At 44.0% G+C, this 18,260-nt stretch overlaps 1 protein-coding gene across 1 annotated transcript in view; it reads right to left on the bottom strand.

The window, feature by feature from the left end:
• The window catches only part of TRPC7 (transient receptor potential cation channel subfamily C member 7), a 144,100-nt gene that overhangs the window by 48,567 nt on the left and 77,273 nt on the right, over nt 1–18,260 (bottom strand). Inside the window, exon 5 of the mRNA XM_055549354.1 lies at nt 10,699–10,915. Coding sequence (XP_055405329.1) covers nt 10,699–10,915 — 217 coding nt within the window. The remainder of the gene's footprint in view (nt 1–10,698; nt 10,916–18,260) is intronic.

Genomic DNA, 18,260 nt, shown 5'->3' on the forward strand with positions numbered 1-18,260 from the left:
CAGGGGCTTAGAGGGTAAGGATGTTGGGCACTGGAGCCTCCTTCAGGCAACCCCTTCACTCAGGGATGTCTGGAGCCCAGAGAGCAAGGTCATTGGTAATTAACGGGGATGACTGGCAGGGGAACAGATTGGGACATGCTGGGAAGCCTTCAGGGAAATGAGTAGCTTTTCATTCAGGCAGGTTCTAAGTAAGGCCTGCAGGCTGCTGATATGGGGCTTGACAGTTCAAAAGACTGTTCACCCCGATCCCTGCCTCAGATGCTTTTCAGAAGGGATTGCCCCTTCAGATTCCTGTGAGACTTAACTGTGTGAACTCCGTAAATGGCCATAGCCCCTGCTTCTACATCGGGTTTCTCTACACTGTCCCCGGACCCCCAGACTACCTCCTGGGAGGCTTGTCTGTTCTTCTGGGTTACCTTCTGATTATTGAGTTGGGACTTAGGCATTCTGTTAACTCACAGGTGGTAGAATATGCCGAGAAGCCTTCAACCTTCAAGCCCTAACATCCAAACTCCAGCTCAATGGCAGGTCCTTAGCAGCAGATCTGGGCCTCGGGCTCATTTAAGGTTCATTTGTTTTCCAGGCAAGGAGATGATATTAATAGATTCAAAAATGTTCTAACAAAGCTCATCATCTCCTCTGACTTTTAGTAGCTAATCATTGTTGAGCACCCTCTAGGTGCCAGGCCCTGTGCTAAGCCCTTTTCCAACTCTAAAGCTTCCTTACAGCCTGGTAGGTACCTACTCTAATTATCTCCACTTTACTGATGGACAGACTCGTGTACAAAGGTGACAAGTAAATTATCCAGAGTCTCAGGGAGTTCAGGACCCTCTTTTCACTGCACTGTCGCTCCCCAACCCCAAAACCCCCGCACGCTCTCTACTAGGCACAGACTTACGTCACTGTTCAGGAACTCATTCACCACCTAATGGACAGTGTTGAGCTCCGACTTTGTGCCAGGGACCATTCTGGGGGTACAGCAGCCAAGAAGGTGCTGCCCCATTCCCTAGCAAACACGGTCTAGTGCTGGAGACAGGTGTGTCTACAAACAGTAGTGCTACAAAGTGACAGATGCTGTAGTAAGAATGTCCAGGAGACTGTGTGGACACACAGGGATAAGAGCAGTCAGTATTATAGTCGAGACCCAACACAGTGCCTGTAATAACGTACTTCTGACTGAATGAAGTAGGTGACTCCTGGCATGAGGAGTTAGCTTGGGGAAGGAGTAGGGGCAGAAAGGCCGTGGACATGAGGGAGAACAGATTATTCTAGGAAACTGCAGGAGGCGCGGAGAAGGCAGTGGCACCCCACTCCAGTATGCTTGCCTGGAGAATCCCAGGGACAGGAGCCTGGTGGGCCGCCGTCTATGGGGTCGCACAGAGTCGGACACGACTGAAGCGACTTAGCAGCAGCAGCAGCAGCAGGAGGCTCAGTACGGCTTAAGTGTTGGTAGGGATAAGGGGCTGGAGATTGGCAGCAGGGAAGGTTAGTGAAGGTCCAGTAGATCCTGAAAGGCCCTCCTTCAGGCCATGAGGGGGAGACCAGGCAGCTCGGTGTCTAGGTAGTCACCCTGAGCAGCCAGATAGCCCCTCAAGGTAATAAGCAGAGCAGTAACGTGGTCTGACTTGCTGGGAGAAATTTTGGCAGTTTGGTTGAAGTAGTCTGTTTGGAATTTACCTAAATAAATGAGGAAACCATCAAAGGAATGACAGGTGAGAAACACAGCCCATTTTCTTTTGCAGTTTTATTCTTGGTCAAACTTACATGTATGATTCCACAGCTAAGACTTAGCACTGCCCTCAGAGAGTTTGTAATCTGCGATGGGTAGGGTGAGGGAGCAACTTGATCCTCACATTTTATACACGTGAAGGCTGAAATTTAGAGAGGCAGAGCCACCAAGGAGGAAGGGACACAGTGAGGTCTGGGTCTCTTGCTAACTGGCCTCAGGCTCTTTCCTCCTCTTCTGTCTAAGGTGTTTCCTGCTTTGCTGGATGCTTACATCTCCCTCAGTTGGGCTTTCAGCTGGGGTATCTGCTTAAGAAAACACTGCCAGGTTTTCTGTAAGAGTTGGGTCGAGAGAGTCTTCATGACATAATTCTCTTCCTAGATGGAGCAGTGACATGCATAGTGGAGAGGCTTCCTGCCCTCCAAGCTCCATGGCTGTCTGCAGACCACAAATGTTATAGTCCTTTGGTGAGCATTGGTATAGCCACAATCTCTAACTCACATAATGGATTATCAGCTCTTTCCTCTACCCCAGAGTGACTGCTGCTGCTGCTGCTAAGTCACTTCAGTCGTGTCCGACTCTGTGCAACCCCATAGATGGCAGCCCACGAGTCTCCCCCGTCCCTGGGATTCTCCAGGCAAGCATACTGGAGTGGGTTGCCATTTCCTTCTCCAGTGCATGAAAGTGAAAAGTGAAAGGGAAGTCACTCAGTCGTGTCCAACTCTGAGCGACCCCATGGACTGCAGCATACTAGGCTCCTTCGTCCATGGGATTTTCCAGGCAAGAGTACTAGAGTGGGGTGCCATTGCCTTCTTCGGAGTGACTGCTAATGACTGCTAATGAGATAGGCAAGAAAGATATGTTCCTGTGGTATAAACTGATGTCGGAGATTCTTCAGGCCAAGGATCTATGATCTCTGGTTTGTTTGGTCCTTTCCAAAGGAGGTCATCTTACAGCTCTAGAGAACACACATGTCTACTAGCAAATTTGTCTCTCCTTCCTATGTCATGCTCTTATTGTGTCTTCCTTGATACTGTGTCCTGGTTTTCCTTCTATCTTTGCATGTAGTCTTAATCTCCTTGTGGCTTCCATCTCCTCTGCCCTTACTTTAAATCTCCTGGATTTATAATCTAGAAGTGTTTCAAAAGTCTGCTGGTAATCAAGTAAAGCATCTGGAGTTCAGGAAGAATATATTTCTGATTGGGTGTGACCCTTCCGTAGACTTGTACAGCAGAAGAACAACCCACATGTCCAGTAGAGATTTGGAGAAGCAATAGATCATATCACATTGTGTGGCCTCTGAAAGAGTCATCGGGAATACCAGATATCCACATGGAGTGGGAACTCCCAGAAGATGAAAAGAGCGACAATTTGTTTGATTACAGGAGTGCTAATATTAATTGGGGCTTCCAGGTGGCACAGTGGTAAAGAATCTGCCTGCCAATGCAGGAGACACAAGAGACACAGTTTCAATCCCTGGCTCAGGAAGATCCCCTGGAGAAGGAAAGGGCAACCCACTCCGGTATTCTTGCCTGGAAAATCCCATGGACAGAGGAGCCTGGTGAGAAACAGAGGAAAGCGTGTAGAAAAAGAGAAGGGGGTTAGGGGGGCAGTGAGTGGGAGACCTTACGTGTTTAAACAGGTCAGTTAAAAAAGGGCTTCACTCAGAAAAGGATACTTTAGAACACAGACCTGAGGAGGTGAGGAAGCAAGCCATGGCACTGCTCATGGGGAAAACTCTTAGGCCGAGGGGCCAGCCTAAGTCAAGGTTCTGAAGCAGAAACAGTTTGAAGCCAGGAGGCCAGTGGGGCTAAATGAGAGCAAGGGAGGCGGGACGTGCTGGAAGATGAGGGCACAGAGGTGGAGGGATGGAGGTGGTGGAAGATGAGGGCACAGAGGTGGAGGGATGGAGTGGTGGAAGATGAGGGCACAGAGGTGGAGGGATGGAGGTGGTGGAAGATGAGGGCACAGAGGTGGAGGGATGGAGGTGGTGGAAGATGAGGGCACAGGGGTGGAGGGATGGAGGTGGTGGAAGATGAGGGCACAGAGGTGGAGGGATGGAGGTGGTGGAAGATGAGGGCACAGAGGTGGAGGGATGGGGGTGGTGGAAGATGAGGGCACAGAGGTGGAGGGATGGGGGTGGTGGAAGATGAGGGCACAGAGGTGGAGGGATGGGGGTGGTGGAAGATGAGGGCACAGAGGTGGAGGGATGGGGGTGGTGGAAGATGAGGGCACAGAGGTGGAGGGATGGAGGTGGTGGAAGATGAGGGCACAGAGGTGGAGGGATGGAGGTGGTGGAAGATGAGGGCACAGAGGTGGAGGGATGGAGGTGGTGGAAGATGAGGGCACAGAGGTGGAGGGATGGGGGTGGTGGAAGATGAGGGCACAGAGGTGGAGGGATGGAGGTGGTGGAAGATGAGGGCACAGGGGTGGAGGGATGGGGGTGGTGGAAGATGAGGGCACAGGGGTGGAGGTGTGAGTCCTTTACAGTGAGAGTGGCTCTCACGCTGGGGGAGCTGGGACAGCATTGATGAGTTTGGAGGCAAAGTAGCACGATCTGATTACATTTTCAGCGGATCTAGCTGCTGTGCTGAGCATCTGCTGGGGCACAGGGGTGATAGGGCAGAAGCAGGGGCACCTGGACAAGGCCCCTCACCTCTTTGTGATCAGCCCCTCTCTCCATCTCTGCAGGAGCCAGTTGAACTTGTTAGGGTCCTAAAGTCCTGTCGAACGCTGGTGGAGAGGGAGTCGTGGTTTGGGTGTTTGTATAGCCAGTCTGTCCAAAGGACCACATTCATGAGTCCTGGGGGAAGAGAACCGTGAGCTGTGTTTCTGTGTTTCTCCTGGCAGTGCTCGAGAGTAGTGTTTGAGGCCTTTTTCAGTAAGGGCCTGAGGCCAGTTCAGGCCTCTCCAAGTCTAGGCAGATGAGATGAGATTGTGGACCTTAGGGTTTGCCCTCGGACAGCACAGTGAACTCCGCGCTCAGTGTGTTTCTCTCACAGGTTGTTAGTAGTAGTCGCAACGTCAAATAATTAAAGAGCTCCAGGAAGTATTTAGAGTCGAGATAATATTCGTCTTATTTTAGAGCTGCTTCCCTGGAATCTGGCACAGTGCCTGGTATATAATATAATGCTTAATAACTAGAATGGATTTGTGGAGGAAAAAACTGAGAAAATGGAAACAGTGCTAACTGAAAACTTAGACGAGCAAGTGCCTTTACCACTGCGCTTACCAGGCTACCTGCTCTGTGCCCTCAACGCCGCCTTCCTCCTGGTCCCGTAGAGGAAGGGTCCATGCTCCTGCTGAGGACCAGCCCTCTGCTGGCCTGCTGGGTCCCATCCCCTCTCGCTACTCAGGAACTTCGCTTTTGAAGTCAGTGGTCCATCCTCAGGCCTCCTGTCACCTGATCTGTCAGCACCATTCAACATAAGTGATCAGTCCGTGGGTCTTGACACAGTGACTTTGGTTGGCTTCTCGGACACCACTCCTACTTCAGTCTCCTTTGCTGGATAAGATTCTTCTTGTTTCCCCATCCTTTAAATATTGCTGTGCCAGAGGGCTTGGTCCTCGGTTCATCCGTTCACATTCACAGTTGAGGTATTGCATATAATTTACTTTTAATGGACTGACATGCCCGAATAATGTTTCCAACCCCAGCCTCTCTGAACTTCAGCATGTATATCCAGTTTGCTACTTGACATTTCCACTTGGAGATCTAATAGATAATCTCAACTGAACTCTTGATTTCCATGTCTTTCTTCAAACTGCTCCTTCCCTGGTCTTTCCTGCCTTAGCTGTTGTTCAGCCACTCAGTTGTGTCCGACTCTTTGCGACCCCATGGACTGCAGCATTCCAGCTTCCCCTTCCTTCACTATCTCCCAGAGTTTGCTCAAACTCATGTCCATTGAGTTGAGATCCCATCCAACCATCTCATCCTTTGTCACCCTCTTCTCCTCTTGCCCTCAGTCTTTCCCAGCATCAGGTTCTTTTCCAGTGAGTCGACTCTTTGCATCAGGTGACCAAAGTATGGGGACTTCAACTTCAGCATCAGTCCTACCAATGAATATTCAGTATTGACTTCCTTTAGGATTGACTGGTTTGATCTCCTTGCTGTCCTAGGGACTCTCAAGAGTCTTATGCAGCACCATAGTTCGAAAGCATCAATTCTTCCACACTCAGCCTTCTTTATGGTCCAACTCTCACATCCTTACATGACTACTGGAAAAAATCATAGCTTTGACTTGCCAGACCTTTGTCAGCAAAGTGACGTCTCTGCTTTTTAATACGCTGTCTTGATTTGTCATAGCTTTTTTTCCAAGGAGCAAGAGTCTTTTAATTTCATGGCTGCAGTTCCTGCCTTCGAGGAAATCTCTATTATGCCTTTTGAACTAAAACACTTGGAATTTTCCTTGACCATCTTCTTTCTCTTATACTCCACAGACAATCCAGTAGCAATTACTATGATTGATTTTACCTGTAAAATATAACCTACTCTACTACCTCCTCAAAATCAGCCATTTTCCATCTGAATTACTGTAGTGGCCTCCTAACTGGTTTCCCTGTTTCTGCTCTTATTCCAGAGTCATCTGTTCTCTACCCAGCAGCCTGCAATCCACTAGAAAATGAAGTTGTGGGATGTCACTTCTGTGGTCAGAACTACCCAGCCATTTCTAGTCATCTCAGCTCTGTACCATGGCCTCCATGGCCTCCATGGCCTTGCGTGATTGGCCCTGCTTGGCCTTGTGCCCTCTCCTCCGCCATCTTTCCCTTATTTATTCTGTCGCAGCCACACTGGTTTCTTTGCTGTTCCTCAGACTTTGCCAGCTTGCTGCTGAATCCAAGCCGCCAACAGATACTGAACTGTCTTTCTGGAATGCTTTTCACCCAGATGCCTGCAAAGCCTGCTTTCTCTCTTCCTTCAGGTCTCTGTTCATATTTCATCTCATCAAAGGGGGTAGGTGAGAGAGCTTCCTCTTACCAGCTCAACTCCTCTGATAAGATAAAATGTGAACAGAGGCCTGAAGGAGGAGAGAAAGGAAGCTAGGCAGGTATTTATTCAATTTATCTTCTCAAAGAAATTTGAATACTGACTGGGTATTTGAAAATGGATTATTCATTTTCTTTTATGTTTATAGTTCAGTTTTAGAAAAAGAATCCCGATTTCTATTATCTGTCATGGTGAAGCAGTAAACTGGGGAAAAAAAGAAACTATTTTCAGATGTTGGAAATAGCACAGCACTGTGATCCTTCGTGAAGAGAAACAAGCAAGATAAGTCACATGATAGCCCTGTCTTTTTTTTATCGGAGACACATTTCAATGTGCAGGGTGTAGAGAGGGATCCTAGAAGCGTAGAAGCAGTCCCAATGAATTGAAGACGCAGAGATTGGAGTTCAGGAAGGTTGAAGTGGTTAGATGTTATATGGCAGGGTTCGAGAGAGAAATGTACTATGCAGAACCAAAAACACAAAACCAAACACAAAACTAGTCCAGAAATTTACATAAGTAAATTACATAAGTAAAATCCTTTTGAATGTTCCCATAATATTAAGTCATGAATGCATAGAGTAAAACAGTATAAACAACAGCCAGAGAGCTGTAAGCTGAATCATTTCTAAGGCTCAGAAACTGTTCACCCAGAGTGGAGAGATGTTTGAGTTCTGACCCTCCAGAATTGAGAGCCTTTGTTGATTACTGAGGCCATTTAGTAGTGACCCCAGATGTGTGTCTCTAGTACAAGGATAATCAATCCTATTGTAAAGCTTCTCCAGATCCACTCTGTGAAAGTCTGAAAAGGACCAAACTCATCTGTAAGAATTTAACAACCTGTCAGAATAAAACAAAGTATCTCTTTGAAGACAATAAAATCTAGATGCTGAACAATATAGCATGGGATGTGTCCATCATTCAATCAGAAATTACTAACTCACCAAGATATAGGAAAAAATGATCCATGTCTGGAGAAAGTTTAGTCAATAACCCAAAAATGATAGAAATGATGAAATTAGGACTTTATAACAGTTCTTACTATAAATACATACATTATGTTCAAGGATTTAAAGGAAAATACAAGTACCACAAAGAGGGAAATGAAAGTTATAAGAAAGAACCAAGTGGAACTTAAAGGGTTGAAAAATACAATATTTGAAATGAAAAATTCATTGGTTGAAGATCAAAATCACAGATGATTCAGAAAAAATGTCAGTGAACTTGCAGCACATAAAGATTGGAAAAAAGTAAAAGAGAAATTTTCTTTTAGGATTCACACAAAATGTTTGTAAATGAAATTTTATGATACCTAGGATTTGACTCAAAATTTTACAGGGTTGGGAGAAGGGAAGTAAGATGAAGCAAAGATTAGCGTTGATTTACTAATTGTTGAAGATGAGAGATTGGCCCAAAGGGTTCATTATAATCTTCTCTTGATATTTCCAATTCTTAAAATTATTTACAATAAAAGTTTGAAAAATATAATCTAGTAAGAAAAAGTAGTTAGAATCTTTCTTTTGTCTCAAATGTAACAGGAAGTAGGTCAATGAAAAATAAGCCTTCCCCTTCATAATACTAATGATGTAACAGTCTTGAAAATTCAGCTTTGCTTTGATGGGTAGAAGCTGGAAGCTGGGACCTCTGTAGCTAGAGATACTTCCCTCTTATTGTGATAATGCCCTGACACCCAGGAAGAGAAATATGGAATCAGGATGACGTCATGACCTAGTAGGAGAATCATGGGAACACGTGATAGGATACCCACTTAAGGGGGAATATGCTTGCACTCGCTAGTCTTATACCTGCTGTCCAGGTGGGATTATGAGGTGAATGAGTGAGTGGTGCTGTAAATCCTTTGTTTTATTCATAAACCCAACATATGAGTTTTTTTTTTTTTTAAACGTTGTTTTAATTTGGGTTGCTATAACAAAGCTGCACAGACTGAGTGTCTTATGAACAGAAATTTATTTCTCATAGTTCTGGAGGCTGTAAGTCCAAGATCGTGGTGCCAGAACATTTCGGGTTGCAGATTGCTTGCAGTATCCTCATGTGGCAGAGTGAGGGTAAGAGCACACTCTGGGGTCTCTTTTAAAGGACACTAATCCTATTCATGAGAGCTCCACGCTCATGACCTAAGCACCTCCCAGAGGCCCTACTTCTAATACCATCACATTGGAATTAGGGTCTTAGCATATGAATTTGGGGAGACACGAACATTCAGACCATTGCAAAGTACCTAGTGTTAAAGTGCTTAATTTAGTTAAATTGGAGGTGGGGGCGTTATGCTAGGGAGAATGAGGATAGACTCTGAACGGTGGAAGGCCACAGAACTCACTCTACAACAGGCTTTACTGTTCCTTTGCAACTTGAGTGTCGGCAAGTCCACTAAGTGAGCCTTTGGTTGCAGACTTGCCGGTTGATTAAAAGCTCCTGGGAAGCATGGCATGCTTTCCTGCTTCTGCCCTTTGGGTCAAACCATTCTTCTCCTCATTACCTTGTTATGACTGAGAGATGCAGCTTAAAGGCCGTATTCCAAGTTGTTCCCAGCTTGGGGGTCTATGGGATCTTCTTCAGTGGTTCAACTCTTGTGCTCTTAGGCCAGAAAGGTTGAACACGTGGCACTGTGCAGTCATGTAATTAGCACAGGGCAGGTGTTAGGCTGTCTTTTCAAGTATTTGTTCTTCTGTGAATTTGTTGATTGGTAGTGCAGACACTTTGACCCTGAATATGTTTTGACTCAATGTTTGTGAACATAAACATGATGAATGCTATGCCAATACTGAATTGTTGTTAAGAAAGGCAATTAGGGGTGGGTGGGGTGGTGGGTGGTGGTGAATATCATTAGGACAGTTTAATTAATTGATCAAATCTTGATACTGCATACATTTTTTGTCTTTTTTTGGTTTAGTTTTACTCAAAACATTCTTATCAAATTCAAATCTTTTTGATGTAAATCTTATAATTTATTGATCAAGTTTTGGTTATATACAATATCACTGGTTGTAACTTTTGCAATTTTTCATTGTTTCTTACAAAGTCTGATTTTTTTTTTTTTAACCAATCAATTCAGTGTTAGAAAAATCTGTAACACATTTGACCATGTACAGTTTTAGCCATTGTCTGTTTTATCTTGCTTATTTCTACTAGTAATAGTTCTTGTGAGTTATGGAAAAGGAGATACTCTGTCTTGGCTAGTCATTGAGACACCTGGGAATAATTTCCTTGGCAATTCTAGTGGCGGACCTTGACAGCACAAAATATCACCACAAAGAGGAATTTCACAGCTTCATTATGTTCGTTAGCACAGATAATGAGAATATGTTAGTTCCCTAACTTTTTAGATTTTTGTTATTGGTAATTTTCTATGTATCAGTATTCAGTGGTAACAAAAAATGTCTTTTAAACTTGCACTCTTATACTTTTTTCCTAAGGCTACTAGTGGTAGTTGCTCAGTCAACTAACTGAGTTGCCTGACTCTTTGGGACCCCATGGACTGTAATCCAGCAGGCTCCTCTGTCCGTGGAATTCTCCAGGTAAGAATACCGGAATGGGTAACCATTCCCTTCTCTAGGGGATCGTCCTGACTCAGGGAATGAACCCAGGTCTCCTGCATTGCAGGCGGATTCTTTACCATCTGAGCTGCTAGGCTTCTAGTAGACTATATTTAAACGAATAAGACCACATGTCCCCCCCGACCCCCCCCCCCACAGACACTTTATAGTCACTTTCAATACACATATAATGAAAAGTATGGAATGAATTCCCCCAAACAAATCCTTTCAAAATTGGGATTTATATTGCAGGTCTGTGCACCTTTTATACCAGCACAGACAGAGGCTGACTTTGACTTCTGTGCTGGTCATCTCCTCACCATTTTGTCTGTCAAGAGTGCATTCAAGAGAAGAAGAGCTTCTGAAGTCAGAGTTTAAGAAGGGCCTAAAACAATTAGAGGAGGAGAGAATAAAAGACAGAGTGACTTGCTTACCCAAGACCCACTTCATGATGAGCATTTCCGTCCAGGAGAATTGCGTAGTTTTCACTCTGAAGATCTGTTTTGGGTAGTCTGTGAAGGTTTCGTTGGGCAGGGTTTTCACGCCTTCAAAGCGGTCTGATGCATTCACAACTAACAATCCCAAGAAGATTGTGAAAGAAACTGCGTGGGCTACAAATTTCATGAAAGGGCTCCTCAGTGTTCGTCCTAGCTGGAAACAAAATGTGTATAAGGCACGTTAATCTGGAAGCTTCAGGCAGACACAGGGCTCTTTTTAAAAGGAGTTTGCTGGAAGTTGAACCAAAGAATTCTTCATTTTGGACAGAAGCTGCTCACCAAACCCAGACATTTTCTAGAGTTTTTATGTGAGAGGCTGCTTGACTGAATCCATTTTCTAATGACATTAATTTTTCCTGTTTAGAAAATTTGTTGGGAGTGGTGAGAGAAAGGAGCGACACACTAATGGAACATCATGTTACAGTCTGGCTGCACAGCTACTCACGGCCACATGGATAAGAATTTTATGCTTTTAAATCTAGGAAAAAAATATCTGTTTCAGTAGAATTCAGAATTTTTTTTTTAATTACACTTTGGATATGCTCTGTTGTTCTTTGGTCTATTTTCTTGGATTTTAGGTGAGATGATTTATTTTCAGCATTTCTTCTATCCTGGTAAATTTATTTAAAGCTGTACAGTTTGCACTAGGTTCTGCTTTAGCCATGTTCTATACATTTTGACTTGTAGCATTTTCCTTGATACTCAATTATAAATATTTTATAATTTCCCTTTTGATTTCATTTTAAGTCAGAGGTTATTTAGTTTTTAGATACACAGGACTTTCCCCCCTTGCTTTAAAAACTCCTAATTTTATCGCAGTATGTTCAGATCATAGCCTCTATTATACTACTCTAAAACTTCCTGAGCTTTTCTTTGTGGCCGAGAACGTGATTAATTTGTGCAGTTCCATGTGAACCCGAAGTGGTCCAAAAGATGCCTTGTTAGGGAGCAGGTATTGGTCACATCTTCTTATCCGTGGCTTGCCATGCAAAGGCCACTTGGATCTCTGAGATGTAACTCGAGGGCTGCCTGAGGGGTCTTGCTGACTCTCGTGAATGAATTCACTTGGGTCTCTTCCAGGTCACCGCTGTCACCCTCACCTAGTCTGACCCCTCAGCCAGGTGTGCTAATAAGACAAGAGCAAAGAGGAGGACCTTTTCTGGAACACAGTTCCTTCTCCAGGGCGAATGTTCAGTTACAGTCGGTGACCAATCAATGTTCATGTTCTGCTTCATTCAGGAGTCCCAGAGTGAAATGTCAGCCAGCATATCGAGTATTGGTTCAGCAGAAGATCAACTATAGGGTTTCTCCTGGTGAAACTTCCCTAACTATGACTATATTCAGCATAACATTTATAAGTCAGATGGCTTGATAGTGTTTTTCAATATGCTTCAGTGTGATAATCATTCACTTTAACAGTGCTAGTTATTACTGTGATATTCTAATGCCATAGAACCCATCTGTTGTAATTAAAAATGATAGTTTTTTAAAAAATCATTTTTTTAAAAAACTGCATTTTAAGTCCGAACATTGGAAATCCCTACTTGTGCTGGAAAGGACTTGTTTGGAGTCACCTGTCTTATCGGATTGTCAGATGGCACTAGAATAACTTCAGAAGTGGACAGAGAGGTTTACCTGAAAACCATGAGACCCTTAAACGTCCTATGCATGACATTTCTCTGTAAAGTTTAACCTTGTTATTTACAAGGTACGGACTGTAGATAATTTTTAACCAAAGGTAGATGTACTAAATTCAGGATGCAGAGATTAAATATAAGGACAAATAAAATACCTCATATAAATTCGGTGGAAAAAAAAAAGGAATTTAACCATGTTTCATGTTGACTTATGAATGTGATGTCACAAACCTACTTTGAGTTTTTCAGCATTTTATCTGACTGAGTTGGCATTTTGGAGCCCATTTCCTAGCCAACAAGCTGGGATAATTTGCTGTAGACAGGAGACATTCTTACATAGTCACTGCATGGTTTCCTGTCACTGTGCCCTGGCTGGGGTAGTGGAGGGAGGGGAGGGAAGTGGGAGAATGACTGCAGAGTGGGGAGACGAAGGGTTGAGAGGGCAAGGGATACCAGGTCTGCATGTCCCAGCAGGGTCCCAGAGATGCCAGACAAAGGTGGGGAAGATGGAGACAGACACAGCTGTTAAAAGGATTGACAGCCAAGTTTCCCTACTCCTTAATCACTGGGCTCTAAGTAACATCTCCTGGTGACTACCTGGATGAGGACATGGGGACACCTCTCCATCTTCTCATCGAGGCAGGTACCTGACTGCAGGGATCTGCCACGCAGGTGCACCCTTGTTGGCCCTGGGATTCCCCACAGGAGCTGCTTTGAGAAATTTAATGTTCTCTTTGGCCCCTCACTCAAATAGTTGTCTTCTGGCAGAAAATGCACCTGTCAGAGTTACTGTACTTATTGCAGACCATAAGGAAAATCCCTGATAAGGCCCTTCAGAGTTGTGGAAGGTTACCCTGAACTCAGTCCCCTTTGATTTAAGCCATAGGGAGGAAAAGCGAGGTTAGTAATTGATGCATTTTCCCTATTTTTCTTCTGGTCTTGAAAGCATCTTTTTAGCAGGTAAACATTATAAAGGTCAGATGAGATCAAGTCATTTCAGTGATTTCCTTTTTCTTTTTTTTGGTGACATTTCCTATTTGTCTCAATTTTTTGAAGCAAATTATGCTTGGGGAAAATTTGCTCCTTTCACAAGGCTACCAGGTGAACCAAAATAAAGGAGAAAAGTTAACCAGTATATACCTGCTGCTCTTAGTTGTGGAGTCATTAAATCTGGATCAGATAACAGTGTTAGGTGTAAAAAGAGGTGGAAGAGCTTCAGAAGACATAGGCCTTGGTGTGCTCTGCTAGAAGAGCACAGCTGGTGAGTCTGAGACGTGGGCTCAGGCAGCTGCATCATTACTTGGCCCTGATGAGCTGACAACATATCAGGAAACCCAAGCTTGCAGCCCTAAGTCTCTGGCTCACCCCAGACTTTCTGGGTGCAATTCTTTTACTTTGAGAAACAGATGAATATGAGAATAACTGAGTAGTTCTCCCAAATTAGCTCCAAATGAACTTCATTCTCCAGCCCTCAGGGTGGGCACCTGCTTTTACTTGTTGACACCCCTCTGTGTTTAGTGGCACTGGGCTCTTGGCCCACAAGTGGAAGCAGTTAATGGGGACCTTGCAGCCACAAGCCCACGAGGCAGGCCATGACTGCAGGAGAGCATGCAGAGACTGTTGCCAGCATCTTTCCTCACTCAGAGCCCCCAGTCTTTCTCATCAAATGCCACCCTCACTCGCTGTCTGCTGCCAGTGGCCACAAGCAAGGGCTTAGTGTACACGCTGTGCAAAGCTGAATCAGCTGAGGCAGACTTTGGATCAAGCATTTTCCAAAAGAAACATACAAGGCTGGAGTGGTTCTCAAATTTTTGAATGAGCTTGACTAAATTCGTGGCAGATTACTCAGAATGCTCCCTCAAAAATTCTTTTTAAAAATCTCTAACCCAGGGCTCAGAAATCTTCCTTCTTTGAAGTGGGGAGTATATGTTCACTCAGCACATGGTGTCTCTGATCATGGTGTTTTCACATTACCATATGATTCTACTCTTTGTCCTGGGGGCTGAAGAGGTGCTGAGTAATAGTGGGTTATAAAGGTAGGGCTTCTACGGAAAGAAGACGAATGAGTAGTGAAAATCACATGGTGATTTTGACTCCTCCCTTCTAGAAAAGCCCTGCTAACTATAAAGCTCTGAATCAGATTCATTCCAAGGTCAGTAGTCAGCAGCTAAGATCTTTACATCCAGCACTGAAGGCTGTAAAGCTGGCGATGTGACTGGGTGATTGGGAATGCTGGGATGTGTATGTGCACATGGACAGTGGCTAAGGTCAGGTCTCTGCAGCAGAGACCCTGGCTTTAAATCACAGCTCTGTGGTTTCTGGCAAGTTTCTTAATCCCTTTGTGTCTCACTGAAGGCACCTGTAAGATGGGGATAAAATAGTACTTATTGCATAGAGTTGATATTGGGAATGAATTATTTAACATGTGCAGTGCAGCATAGCTACTGGCCTATAGGAAATACTATAGTATGTGGCACTGGAGAGCCTTAGGCAGTTCTCCTAAGGGGAAACTTAAAATCGACTGACTAAAAAAAAAAGACCAAAAAAAAAAAAAATCGACTGACTCTTGAAAAGCTTGTGTGCAAGGATTCACAAAGGGAGACCTCTATAGCATCCTTATGTATTTATGTTATGAGCCCTTTGGGGAACTATCTATGGACAAGTTGATGACGGACACTGCAGGTGATGGAGCTAAAACAAGCTGTAAGAGTTGGGTCTTCCCTTCAAAGTGGCTGACTTTCTAGTGGAGACAGAATCAAGCAAAACCCTGGTAGGAAATGGGTGGAGAGATGGGGAGAGAATTTTGTAGGGCTCAGACTTGGCTAAGGATGAGGTGGTCAGCCCTCTGGCACTCGTAAGTCCTCTCCCAGCAGGGTGACATGTGATGGACCCTCTGTCTGGATTTGAGGGCAGCAGCTATTAGAACAGAAGAGCAGAAAATGCTCTATTTCCTGGCACAGATTTCCCCTCTGTGGCAATGCTTTAAATATTGCATTAGGATTTTTATTTAATCGTGTGTCACTCCAGTATTCTGGCCTGGAGAATTCCATGGACTGTATTAGTCAATGGGGTCGCAAAGAGTCAGACGTGACTAAGCGTCTTTCACTTCATTTTCGGCTCTCTGGTAGCTACAGATGAGGAGGATACAAAGACCTGTGGAGGCACTGTCCTCTCTCTGTCTTGTCTCTGGACAACATTGCAGCTTTGTCAAGGCTGGGCCTTCAAAAGCTATAGTCTCTCGTTCCTTTCTAACTAGATGATTTTGTTGGGATGAGGCTAAGGCGGTTTAGGGAAATGACTAACATTTTAATATTTCTACATGCAAGAGTTATGAACTGTTACACTGCACAGTGCAAAGACATTAGGTAGGAGTCTAAAGTTGTTTACAGCTCTCGCTTTCCAAGTCTGTGTACTAATTAATAAGGACAGCTGGACCACAAGGGTTAACAGGTAACAGAGGTAGACAGCTTCCCCTCTTGTACTTGTATAACTAGAACTTGTGCAGTTCCTCAGCACTCTTGATGCCGACTTCTGCCATCTACCTGCTGCTGAGAGATCTTTTGAGCCCTTGAGGATGATGGTTATTTTCTCAGCTCTCAGATTTTAACAGACAGACAACCTAAATTATGCATCAGAATGGGAAATCAAAGGATGGAAAACAGTGCAATCAGTCATACAAGCTCTTTGGCATGGCAAAAGAGCTTTATCCTTGTTTAGAGGATAAAGAGCTCTCTAGGAAGAGATTTACCTGAGAGCATCCATGTGAACAAGAACTCACTGACCCTTCAGTGGTGAAAAGATGAAAAATCACTGTTCTCTTTATTGACCCTGACAAACCAGTGCCGTGTTCCAAACCTGTAGTCATTACCGTATGTACGTGTCTGTGACTTGGTAACCCTCTTTAGTCTCCGTGTTAGTAAGCTCAACTCCTGTTGATACTCTTCACCTATATCATCTCCTTATTCAGCTGTCTTTTAGGGACCCTCAGAAACTTAAAAATATAATGGACAGCCTTGGGAATTCAATAGGAAAGATATGATGAGGTTATTCTGGCAGGCTCAGAAATTTTGGTCCCTGATAGTTGTTAAATTTGGACAGCAACTTTTAGGAAGTAAATGTACCATTAAGTTGGAAACAGAAATCTCAACGTTTGCTAGACATGGATGGACATTAGCAGATTGATGAGGTTTAGCAGTGACATTTTATGAATACATTTATAAAAGCATCAAAAGTCTAATTTCTTTGAGGGAGGTATAGTAAAGCTCTTAGCACATGGAATTGCTAGAATGACTGGCTTTTCTATAGAATTACTGGACAGATATAAAGGCACGACCCGTGGGTGGAGAGACACCAGCAACTTAACAGAGTTCCCCACTGGGGCACTCCTCTTGGGGACCAGGGGCCTTTAGAGAGGACTGGTTTCTTTACACAGAAGATGTGACTTCTCTGTAATCCTCAGGAATCTAATGTCTCTGCCAAACTTGGAAAGACTTCTTTCTAAATGGTGAAAGAAAAGACTAAAATATCTTGACTGTTTTATCTGTCCTTTGGCTGCCTAAGAGTGAGTTTGACAAGTTCTTTAATGAGGAATCTTTCCTTGGAATGAGCATTGCCACAAAAAATTATCTCATGCTGTGGAATAATGCTTGTCACTTAGCTGTGAACACACCCTCCACTGCACTGAGCTCAGAGTTGGAGCCCAGAAAGTGCAAAGAAACCACAAGTGGCTTAATGGCAACCTCAGGTTTATCTCAAGTGCTGTTTTTGTTCTTTGTCTTGTTGGACATTTCAGGAACACAAAATGTTGATCAGACAAGTATTTGAACAGAGGAGAGGAAGCTCCAGCCATGGGGCCAAACTTTGCTGTAATCATTACTTCTAAAATATTCCAGAGGACTACTATAGAACCCCTGTGTTCTATAGTGACATCTGTCCCTTGAATTTACTGGGTTACTGGGTCCACAGAAAGTCCAAGATTTCTCCCACTTCCACCATCCTCCCCTTTTTTTGGCATCACATCTGCATGATATTGACTTCTCAGATCTACTGAAAATGTAAAAAATGTAGTCATCAGCTGGCAGATCATCCTTTCTGAATGTTTCCCCAGGTCGGTCGAGGCAAACTGTCACATGTAGTTTAATGACAAAAGTCAGGGTAGGCAGTGTTTGGCTGTAATTTTAATGACTGATGTCCTAGAATTAGTTGGGGGCTTATAAAGGCAAAGTCCCCATCCATCTCTGGATGAAGGCAGTGATCTAACTTGCAGTACAGACTAGATGATACCAATATGAAAACAAGTGCCTAAAATCAGTGACCACTGCTGATCCAGTTTTAAATCTGGCTAGTCTTTTTTCATTCACTGTGCTTTTTCCAGCTCATGATAAAGGACAGAAAAGATTGTTTTCCCATCCGTATGTATCATTTGGGGAATACTGGTTTAGCAAATCGGAGAAGGCAATGGCAAATCTGTGCCATGGTAGAGGTACAGGCATAGAAACAAAATCCTCAATAGATATAAGATTGGACATCACAAATATTCAGTATGAGGACTTTTATTTTTAATACTATTCTACAGGAGAAGGAGTCTGAGTCCTGATTACATTCTCTGATACCCCTTCTACTCTAAGGCAGTCACTCCATTGCCCCCCTTTTTAGGCAGACTCATTAGCAGATCTGAAGCCCATCTTCCTGGCATGAATTTTCTCATGGTGGGGCTGACAAGAGGATCCATTCACCGATGACACTTTTATTAACTGCATTAGCCGACCAGATTCCCCATGGAACTAATCTCCCTGTAGTCATATTTCTACCGAATGTTGATTACCTAAGCTTAGTTCTTTTTGTAATAAATCACTGAGTAAA

Source organism: Bubalus kerabau, chromosome 1 (genome assembly GCF_029407905.1).
Source record: "Bubalus kerabau isolate K-KA32 ecotype Philippines breed swamp buffalo chromosome 1, PCC_UOA_SB_1v2, whole genome shotgun sequence".
Classification (NCBI taxonomy): domain Eukaryota; kingdom Metazoa; phylum Chordata; class Mammalia; order Artiodactyla; family Bovidae; genus Bubalus; species Bubalus kerabau.